This window comes from Tiliqua scincoides, chromosome 2 (genome assembly GCF_035046505.1).
Source record: "Tiliqua scincoides isolate rTilSci1 chromosome 2, rTilSci1.hap2, whole genome shotgun sequence".
NCBI lineage: Eukaryota > Metazoa > Chordata > Lepidosauria > Squamata > Scincidae > Tiliqua > Tiliqua scincoides.
In genome coordinates, this window is record NC_089822.1 from 56,163,616 (window position 1) to 56,175,080 (window position 11,465).

The following is an 11,465-nucleotide window of genomic DNA, read 5'->3' on the forward strand; positions in this document are numbered from 1 at the left end:
TCATATTTTGGTACAGAAACTTTGGCACTTTTTGGTCTTCTGTTCTGTTTCTTCCCACCCATGTGCCTTTAATTGCTCTTCACATCCAGCGTTTTCACCCATGCCTTAGTCCAATTACAGTTACTGGAAATGTTAGTTCGTAGTTGCCAAGCAACTAACTAGAACAAAAGAGTCCAGATAAGGGAGAGTGAATCACAAGACACTGAGTGGTGTGCATCACTAATATTGTAAGATGAATAGCACCTGGCATATTGTCTTTATAAAGTTTGGATTAGCAACTGATGGCCCCTGGACCACATGCAGAGAGTACCTTCCAGGCCCCTGGTTGTTCAACCAGAGTCAAAAGGACTGGCATAGGGTAGGATTTGTGACTGTGGCCATGAAGCTGACAAGCAACCCATCTGGAACAACGGCAAGTAGGATTTAGCCTAACTTTCTACCCTGTCTTCAGCCATCCGTAAAACTGTTTTTTCCCACCCTAAATTTGCAGGAGTACCTGAAGGAAACCATCTTGACCAGCTAGAACTGTACCAAATAGTTTATCCAAATAGGGTAGGAATGTTTTCCTGTCATCTGAACTGGCCGTGGGTGGCAGTTTTTTCGCCTACCCCAGACTGGCGAGGGAGGGAAGGTATATTCAGTAGGTTTCATGCATTAAAAATTGGTCATTGTGTTTAATAAAGTAGCAGAAGTTAAACCCAATTGCAATCTGGTGTCTTTGTTGGGGGGTGTGGGTGTAAATAGAATGCTAGATGCAGGGAAATGCAAGTATCTTTTTGCCTTGCGTGTGCTCCCTGAGGCATCTGGTGGGCCGCTGTGAAATACAGAAAGCTGGGCTAGATGGGCCCTGGGCCTGATCCAGCACAGCTCTTCTTATATTCTTATGTTTATCAGCTGGGGGGTAAAAGAGTCAAAACTTAAATGTCCTTATAATCTGGAATGTCTTAGGCTGCAATTCTATGCACTCTTTACTGGGAGTAAACTCCATTGAACAAAATGGAACTTCTGAGTAGACATGCATAGGATTGCACTGTTACAGCACAATCCTATCCTCGGTGGGGCCACTGGGTGCAGCGTCACCAAAATGGCAACCACTGTATCCAGCAGCCCTATGGAAGCCAGTGGAACTCTCCTCAGAGGAAGGGGGCTTTCCCACAAAGAAAGCCCCAAGCTCCACAATGGGGCTTCTCAAGTCTGCACCAGCTATTTTGCCAGCGCAGATGAGAGAACCTCCTTGTTGGGCTTTCCACCCTATTTTTGATCAAATAACACTCAGGGACAAAAAAAGCACTTTCCCCCAAAGATTTCAAGCTCTGTACAAGAAATTGTGATAAGGTGTCTAATCTTACATCGCCTTGAACAATTACCAAGGTAGATAATAAACAGTTGCTTTTTGTGTTATATCTCATGTGATCCTTTTATGACTAATTTTTGGAAAGAGTATGCAGTAGTAATACTACTAGGAAAAGCAAACTCTGGCAGCTCCTTCCAGTGATAGATAATTGTTTATGGCTTTCTTTGCAGTACATGTTCGTCTCCTTTCTGTCGAGGGACCAAGCTTACAAACTGTTAAAATCTGTGTGTCGGCATTTAGAGGTGAGTCCAATTGTCTGCAACTCATGTGTGCGCCCTTGGCATTAGTATTTGATTAAATTGTATAATAATTGTTTTTTCAGGTTGTGAGTGTTGGCAACAGTCCTTGTCCATCTTCCCTAGAAAACAGTTTCAGAGCTGAACGGCCTACAAGCTTACCTCTGGTAACTTTAATTCACAGTGCAAATCTATGTATGCCTCCTCAGAAGTAAGCCTCATTGAGTTCAATGGGACTTACTTCCAGGTGAGTGTGTATAGGATTGCAGCCTCAATAACTTTAATAGTGATGATACAAGAAAAATTATAAGGAATTAGTATAAGCTAAGACCATTTTCAGTAAAAAGTCTTCCTGGGGGGGAAGATTCTTTGTAGTTGGGTATTTATAAAAAATATAGCTAAAGATCTCTTAATGTGATGTACATGTGTGTACCAGGTTTGATGTCATTATTCAAAATTCCCTCCAATATTTGAGAAAACAAGTAATAAAATCTAACTAAGCCTGCTATCCTATGCATACTTACTTTGGGGTAACCTTTATTGACCATAATGGAACTTAGGATTTGACTGTAAGTGTGGTGCACGAGCAAGTAGTTATTGAATAATTAGACAAGGAATTTTGTAGAGTTTGGATTTAATACAGAAGATTTAAATATCTTGTGCATAGGTTACCTTGCCATTGAAGTTCTGCTTTCATGTCTAGAAATAATTAATGTATCTCTATTTCAGTGAGGGAGTAAGAATCACAGGTAACTACCATAGTATGGTAGGTCCTAGGACAACTTATGCGAAAACACTTGACAAAATGAGCTAAGAACTGACCTATGTATTATGGTTGCCACAAGGAGTAGTATCCCTGTAACAAGTTCTCTAGCCCCTAGCCATTATATATACAAAAATTTTTGCTACATGATATGACATCATCACTTTATATTTCCATCCTAAGTGAGTTCATACTTGAAATGTGAGCTGATCCCAATTTCATGTCCTAGTTCAGCGGTTCTCAAACTGTGGGTCCAGGACCCGCCAGTGGGTCATGATCCAAATTTTGGTGGTTTGTGAAACTAACAGGGCATCAAGGGTTAATCTTCTATGCGCGTCAAAGATTAAACAAGCTGCTACTTGGGGGAAGGCACTGCTGCCCAATCACCATTACAGCCACATCCTATGGTATTTATAAATTAGGCAGCAGTCTCTAGGGCCTCTAAAGTTTGGGAATCACTGTCCTAGTTCATAAGCTATAGTTAAATTTAAGATTCCAGGTTCAGACAAAACACAATGTTGTGATTTAACTAACCAGAGCTCCTCTCTCTCTCTCTCTCTCTCTCTCTCTCTCTCTCTCTCTCTCTCTCTCTCTCAGCTAGCCATAAAAGGGGAGAAAGAAAGAGAGGGGGCAAGAGGGAGCATGTAGTCTTGTAGCTCCTTAGGCTCATATTCAAAATCAAAAGGTCCTTTCCCCCATGCCAACTTCCATGATGAAAATTTATTTATTTATTTACTGCATTTAAACCCTGTCTTTCTCTCTGAAGGGACCCAAGGCCCCTCCCTAAAAATCCCCCTCCCTAAATTGTTAGTTGCTCCCAAAGTTGCAAATTGAAGCAATACCATCTTCAGGGCAAAGGAAGACAACTTTCAGTGGGAAAATGGCCAGAGTAACACCTATGCACCCCACACAAGCCAGTACAGATTACAGGGCCCATGACTGCTTTGGGTTGAAAAAAATGTTGGGAATCTCAAGGATGGAATCCAACTATGTATTTCATATTCATGTCTGATTTTGCCCTGAGTGATCTTGAAAACTTAAATAGTGACTCCCTTTACCACTTTAAATAACGGGTCCCCTTTATCTGCAGATTCAGGACCCAAGGATTTGAACCACCACAAGTCCTGAACCCAAGGCTGAGGACTCACCGAGTCTCCAGGATGCAACCAGAACCTTGTTCCATTCGTGTCTGGGAGCCTTTCTGAGGCCTGCAGATGCCACAGGTGTGGCCTCTATGGGCATCAGAAAGCCCCCTGGATGTGCTTAAAGGGCACTTCCAATTTTTCACTGAAATGTGGAAGTTCCCATTAAAATCTCCAGGGGCCTGAAAACACCCTCTGAGCGCAACCAGAGCTGTGCTCCAGTCAGGTCTGGTGCCCTGACCCACAGATTTCACCTGTAGATATAACGCTGGATACACAGTAAATCTTAACAGGTATATCTTCAATGCATCTTTCCCTCAGGATTTCAGTGAAGATTTTTCTGAACTGGATGGCATCATCCACCAGCGCAGGCAGGAGTTGGAAGAATCTAGCAGTACTGGTTCTCAGACTCCAGAACTGGAACATTTCCAAGGTTAGAATAATAAACTGTTTCTAGACATCCAAGCCCAGAAACTGCAGTCTTGTGTCTAAGCACACAGAGCCCTTTTTAAAGTATGGAGAACGTAATTATTGTTTATACAGCCTTTTTAAAATACAGGCATGAGTTGCCGCACAACAAAGATGCTCTTAATGAGGTAGTCACGTCTCCCATAGCCTGCATTAAAGTGTCTGCTTAAACTACAAATAGACTTTTAAGGCTCAGAAGAGGCAACCTATCTTCAGTAGTCTATGCAGCCAGCTGGTGTCTGGCACGGAGTGTCTGTTTACACAACAAAGGCACTAGATTGGGCTGAATGTTCACTCAACAACCTAATCACATAACAACAGGGATTGGGCAGCGTATCCCCATTGTTGTGTCGCACACCTGTAAATGTTTTACATTCCATACACTGCTCATTTCTACAACACGTCTGGGTGGTCTGCCCATATAATACCTCGTTTGTATTGCAGGAGGGAAAGGGAGGGAAGGTAAACCAGGAGCACTCACAAAATCTAGGACAAGCTGGTACATTTCCAGGTGAATTCTTAACTGGAGGTCCTGGTTCTGAGATACTCTGTGCAAGATCACACTCTGGATGAAGTATTAGTTTTTCACTAGCTCTGAAGAAACATCACTGGGTGAAACCTGAAGATTCATTCCTCAAATGCTTTCGTTAAATGAAACTATTTCTAAATATGCTCTTGCTCAGCCATATTTTCCTCAAGTAGTCTCCTACTTCTTGAATCCCTTCCTTGGTTCACACATAAATCACCCTTGACCATCTCCTTTCCTTTTACCCCACCCCCCTCCAATTGCATAATTCAATCATTAATTTTGTCAGGTTGGAGTAGTGTGTGAATTATTATGCAAACTACCCCAAAATATTTTTAGTCTTTGCATTAAGCACATTCTGTGCACATTTTTACTCTATGCATTAAGCACATTCTGGTTCTCAAGTCTGGAAACAACAAAAAAAAGAACTTCTATTGTGGATTCATCCAACTGAAATGATAACAAAATTCACACTGAGATTTATGGAGCTGGATTGCGTTTCACATCCTGAAAAGTCTCAAACCATTTAAGTTGATCATTATGTTCTGTTACTTTCAACTTAAAATTCTTGTTCTCCAGCAGGTTATCATATTGTTGAGACCCAGACTCACATGAAAGCTTCCAAGTCAACAAAGCCTACCCTAGCAGATGTACTGCAAAAACGTTCATGTGATGATAACTTCAGGAATGCTTCTAGAAATGGTAATAAACCAAAATTTTGTGGGAGGGGAGGAGGCTTGAAATAGGGTCCAGTGGTGGGCAAACTTGCTTAACGTAAGAGCCACATACAAAAAAGTTCAGGTGTTTGAGAGCCCCAAGAGAGATGTTTGAGAGCTACAGTATTAAGAAGCATTAAAATTCTTAAATATATTTACTCACTGTGAACAATAAACTTATGTTTTAATCCAGTGGAATCTCAGTTTATACCCATTAAATAACTATAAAGCTTGAAATTTTTAAAATTGTTTTTTATATTAATTGTGATGCAAAAAGGAGCTCAGACAACCTATTTCCGAGAGCCGCACATTATATGTCAAAGAGCTGCATGTGGTTCATGAGCTATGGTTTGGCCACCCCGATAAAAGCAGAGAAGAACCTGAGCTTCTGCAGTTTTTTTTTAAAAATGGGTTGTATCCAAAGATGACATTTCGCTTGTGGAAAGTGTGTTATAAGAACTCCTGTTCTGCGTGTTGTGCTACAACACCATGGGGAAAAATGTAAAACTAAATCCAGATATTCCTCCACTTTCCCAAGAGCTAGATGAAAGGAAATGCCAGGCCACCCTAATTGTCCCAATCTGATGAACGTGGAGCTCAACAAATGCACCAAAAACAATTATTGAGCTCCCACCATGCACACACACACACCCCACCATAGTTAAGGATAAAAACAGAACCGTGAGCTGCTATGAATGTTAAACTTTTTTTTTTTAGTCTCATAAAGCTAGGTGAGTCCCAATAGAGTGTTGCTTTAAAAAGTGGGTCCCGGTGCTAAAACATTTGGGGACCACTGTTTAGGATGCTCAGGGTGGTGTCCATAGTTCCTCCCTTCCTTTTGTCCTCACAACAACCCTGTGAGGTAGGTGAGGCTGACAGATAGTGACTGGCCCAGGAAGATCACCCAGGAAACTTCATGGCTTCCTGGTGTTTTACAATTTTCAGAGCCAGATAACTTTTATTACACAATCCCAAAATAGAAACTGCATTACCCATAGATACCATAGCACTTTAGTGGTGAAGAGCAAGACATTCAGCTCAGACATTGGCAGGTCTAGTCTCCCGCCACATTTTTAGTTACACTATTTTTGGATTGTTGATGATCCATGCTGATGGTCATAAGAATTTTGTTCATCTTGTAGCTTCTCCAAGAGTCCTTCAGTTCTTCCACAGAGTGAATTATGAGAGGTTGATAACTGTGAATCACATACTTGTCCTCTATGCAATTCTGTAAGTATAATTCATTCCCCAGATAGGAGGCAAGACTTGGGATAACTTCAGGGGTAACTGCACTGGTATACCGCAAGGATATATTCAGGAAGTTGGACATACTATGACTGAAGAAAGTTTTTTTTTTTGGTCGCCTTTTATTTGTTGTTCAGTAGTAAAGATCTGTATATGCTCTACTATAAAAGTTGCCACTGGAGAAAATGGAGGGAGAAAAATGTGACCTTTCTAAATTGCCCAGACTTGTGTTATATGGATAATATACTTGTGTAGCTTCCAAAAACATTTTACCAACCTCCTGGAGGCCAATTGAAAGAAGATTGATAGATGTTTTCAAAGGTTATGGGAAAATTGGATCAGCCAGCAGCATCTCACACCAGATGAACACAGATGTGAACTGGTAGAGCAAACAACAGTAGCACATCACCGAGTAAATCCTGCTGTATTATGATGTGACGATGTGTCTTTATACCATCTTCAAAGACAGTGAAGGAATCAACACACTGAAAGTAATATTCAAAAGGATAGAATTCTGGATGGCTTCCAGGCCCTTGTAGAATTATCCTCCTTATTGTACTCTAACTGGGTCATTGTTCAATTGTATTAAAGCCTACTTGGGAGAAAATATCTCCTTCTGAAAGTCCTTTTACATGGTTGAGTTTTGTTGAAGCCCATCAGCCTAATTGTGGTTGGAGATTTGATTGGTAAATCCCTAAAAATTTTACATGGCTAGATTAATTGAATAGGAATTTGACTAACATCATATGTTTCCAATACCAACAAATGCATACCTATTATGTCTGGTGGTCAAATGTTGTTATCCTCTACCATGTCTTTCCTACAGTGTTTGTCTACTGATTTTCTCTACATTTTACATGAGATACAAAATCCACATTTTGGAAGAGCAGCTTGGCTCCATGGCTTCCTTTGTGGACTCTTATCATAATGAGTAAGAATTCAGTTCCCTTTAAAGGAATATTCTGCATCTTTCCGTTTTGGTGTTATATTCATCCTGTTTGACTCACAGCCCAATTCTATGGTTGTGATCCACCATCAGAACACACTTTCTGGCCGTCATAAATGGTGATCTGGAAGTGTGTGTACCCACACACTTCTGGATCGCTGCCAGAGAGACCACAGAAGCATCATGCACTGTGGCAGGAAGAGAAAGGCCCATCAACAGAGGCAAGTCAGCAGGGCAGATGTGGGCAAAATAGGGGGAGGGTGGGGGACATGTCAGAGGTAGGTGTGTGATAACTGGTGCAGGGACTGATGCCAGATACTATACCCTTTTGTCTCCTTGGACTTGTGCCAGCTAAAAAGGTGATCCATTGCTAGTCAAGGGCTTTATGGAGGGGTAAAGCTCCTCCCCCCACCATAGCATGCAGCACAGCCCATTTGGGTGTGGCTGCATATTGCTGCGGGGCAAACCATAGGATTGGACTGCCAGTTTCCTCACCATTCCTTATGTTATTTCAGATTTATCAAGGTCATCTTTCCCAACACGCTTTACTTTAGCTCTTCAAAATAATCATCACAAAGTACTTATCAATGGAGTTTCCCATTTTGTAATCTGTAGAGAGAAACTTCATACCTCAGGATTATTGGGAGAATAGAAATATCCTTTGAGAACTAAGTAAAAAAAAGTACCTGCTTGTTTCCACTGGTTGCTCACTGTCAGTGATACTTACCTCTGTGTTGCTGATATTGTCCTGCTTTGAAACCCAGAAGGCAAAAAAACAAGAAATTGTCCCCAGAAGTGTTTTGAATGTGTACTGTTTGCAACAATGCTGCTGAACAGAGTGCAGTTGCACATGATGTTGATAGATTGTGAGTTAACTGTTACTACAGGTGCCAAAGGTCCAGTCCACACACAGCACCCTATAACAACTGACTCCTATGCTTGCAAAGTAGATATAGGATTACAAAATTTGTGCTGGTCCTCCTCCTGTACCTTGAACATCAGTCCAGTATATGGAAAATTAGCAGATGAATCATTTCTTAGCATGGAGATTCACCTGCTACATTTCTGCTTGTCAAGCTTCTGTTAAGGGCAACAGAGCAGTAAAAAAAAATTACTGTGAAAAGTTAGATATTGTGCAGAGTCCTACTGTATTCAGTTAAGCATGCAATTTCAGTTCAGAGCTAGTAGAGAGATCATAAGCAGAACATGGATCATAGCCATGCTAATAGAAAACCAGAACTATTTCTTACAAACTCAGCTGTTTTATGTACTGGGAGAACCAATATCTCACTAACATTTGTTCTGGAATTGCAACATGTACAATAATGACACCTCTTTCAGGCGACACGATTCCACAAATCATGGCAGTGGCATCAAGGGCCTCTTGTGGAAACAGTATTTCTAATAAATGGCACCTGCACATGACCACTGTCAGCGCATGACCCAGCAGCAGCCCAGCATATACCCATGGTTTTGAATAGGATCCAAGTTTCTGTACACTAACCCCAAGATTTCCACATCTTTTCCATAAGTGAACCTATAAGATAAAGAAATTCAATATTTCCAAAACTAAAGATGAGACAAAACCACATTTGCTGCCATGTATACTACAAACTTAGAAAAAAGAGTAATATTCAAAGAAAGTGAATCCTGACTGAATACTGCTGAAATTAATGGAAATCCACTTGGTCACAACAAACTGGTCTCATTGATTTCAGTGGTGCTTTATCAAGATTCCCTATCTGTATTTTGTGACTGGATTGTGCATTTCAGTAGTTGGCTTTTTGTTTGTCATGATATTAGTGGTCTGTAGGAAATTTATGTGCGGTGAAAAAAGAACGTGCAGGAAATGTTCTAAATGTGATTGCTAGTCCCCCTATCTAGCTAAAGTCCAATGATCTAGTTTAATTTGTTTTTTGTAATTGCTCTCTCCCTCTTCCCACTAATGTCCATTCCAGACACCCAGTTCAAGAAGGCTTGGGCTCTCATCTGCATCTTAATGTTGATGGTCTCTGCAAGGAGCTAACAGCTAATCTCATCAAACTGGAAAAGGTACATTACGGAGAATGGGTAAACTATTCAATAATTGTATTAGGTTAGAAAACATTACCCAAAGTAGCAAGAACTTCTAAGCCCTAAAAAAGAGCAAGTCAGGGCTCAATCCTATCCAGCTGTCCAACTCTGAGGCAGCTGCAAACATTCCCTTTCTTTGCCTCAGTGAGTGTCCCACCACCATAGGATGCAGTGCATGCCACATTGGCTGGGCTGCATCAGCACTGCAAAGTTGGATAGGATTGGACAGTAAGGGTGCAATCCTAACCCACTTTCCAGCACTGACGTATGGGCAATGCAGCTCCAAGGTAAGGGTACAAACATTCCCTTACTTTGAGGAGATCTCCGTGAGTGCCACCCAACTGCAGGATGCAGCCCACCTCCCATTGACACTGCTATACCAGCATTGGAAAGTTGGTTAGGATTTGGGCTATGTTAAGTACAGAAAACCATATTTTTAAAGGTAGCATAAAGCTTAACAAGAAATCTCAAACCTCTGTCAGTGCCTATTTTACACATCAGCATTAATAACTGAAAACTGCAGTCATGTTTGTTAGTGTCTTTAGGTTTTAGCCCTAACTTCCCAAACTCCCAGATTAATTGATAGATTTGGATTTGATAGATTTGGAAAAAATATTTTGTTAATTCTCTGCAGCAGCTCACTTATTTCAAAAGCCTCTGTGTAAGGAAATTTTGCATAGTAGCATATGATTCAGCTGTTCCTCAGAAAAAAAACCACAGGTTCCCATGGTCACTAAGGTACATTTTTTGGTTAGCTGCCACAGGGATAGGAATTGGTACCAGGAATGGGAGCCAGTATCTGCAGAGGGCTCTGTGCATATGCTACAACTCTCCTTGTGTCCTTGGGGATACTTGGAACAAATGCCGTTGAGCCCTTTTGCAATATGTGAACAAGTTCTTGGTGTTTATAAGACAAACAAAGCACACCTTCTCTCTATTTTTCTAAAAAGGTTTCTTAATCATTCCCTCTGTTTCCCAAACAGTCTCAGAATTCCAGTAGACAGGGTTTGCTTACTGGCCTTCATTATTAGGAGCACTGTTTGTCTAGTTGTCTGCTCCCTGCAGATGGTATCTGTTCTGGTTCATTTGTTAACTGCAGACATAAGTGCACTCAGTAACCCCTACCAAGGAGATTGAATTACAGTATGTCTAAAGCTACGCAGAGAGGCCCACGTACACTTGGCTACATTCATATATGTGGTGCTATAGATTAATTAAAGATGAAAAGGGGTTTTTTTTTCCCCTGACTGGCTTTGTCAGGTGTAATCCCACCCTAAGAGTAGCTTGTTTTATTTCCCACAGCCAATACGCATGACGGTTAGACAAGGTCTGGGAAAAGAAAACTAAAAATCTGGCACAAAGCTTACTTGAATATGCCTATTACACTCTCTGATTCTGCCTTAAACTCTCCCCATGGCTCCTTTTTTTTCTTTTAAAAAACAGACGGGTGTGGTACTTTAAGAGGCACACAGAGTTTATGTGAAATACTTTCATACAACTTAATCCACAATCTGTTTAGGATAGATTTAATCAGGCTGAGTCACATTGACTTCAGTGTTGAATTAAACTACTGCATTGTAGGTAAATCTGAGTTGTTCATATATTAAGTGGCAGCAAGTTTCATCCAAATCCTCTCTTTTGTGTCTTTTCCTTATTGAAGATACAAAGCAATTTACAAAGGCTACTTGAAGACAGCGAGTAAATCATTCTTTGAGACTACTCTATACCTCATTTTCCTCTTAAACAGCTCCAAAGAAGACAACTCACTCTGCAGGCCAGGGTGCATGTCCTCCAACTGAATCCAAAGCCACAGTTCTCACGGTTTGCTCTTAGCAATGAAACTTTGTATCTGTGCAATAACGTGTCTGTTCAGAAGCTGCTGTATTTCTGTTATCTACTATGGCATGAATAACTGAGAAGACTGAAACTGGACCTTAGGTGCATTGCTAAATCTACAGTTCTTTGAGTGTGTGACTTTCATATTTAAACTGTGTGA

The 11,465-nt window shown here is 40.9% G+C and overlaps 1 protein-coding gene across 1 annotated transcript in view; it reads left to right on the top strand.

The window, feature by feature from the left end:
• Positions 1-11,171, top strand: part of GRAMD2B (GRAM domain containing 2B) — a 111,807-nt gene extending 100,636 nt beyond the window's left edge. Inside the window, exons 7-14 of the mRNA XM_066612564.1 lie at positions 1,525-1,596; positions 1,677-1,757; positions 3,817-3,928; positions 5,072-5,191; positions 6,348-6,435; positions 7,277-7,381; positions 9,355-9,448; positions 11,130-11,171. Coding sequence (XP_066468661.1) covers positions 1,525-1,596; positions 1,677-1,757; positions 3,817-3,928; positions 5,072-5,191; positions 6,348-6,435; positions 7,277-7,381; positions 9,355-9,448; positions 11,130-11,171 — 714 coding nt within the window. The remainder of the gene's footprint in view (positions 1-1,524; positions 1,597-1,676; positions 1,758-3,816; positions 3,929-5,071; positions 5,192-6,347; positions 6,436-7,276; positions 7,382-9,354; positions 9,449-11,129) is intronic.
• Positions 11,172-11,465: the final 294 nt, after the last annotated feature.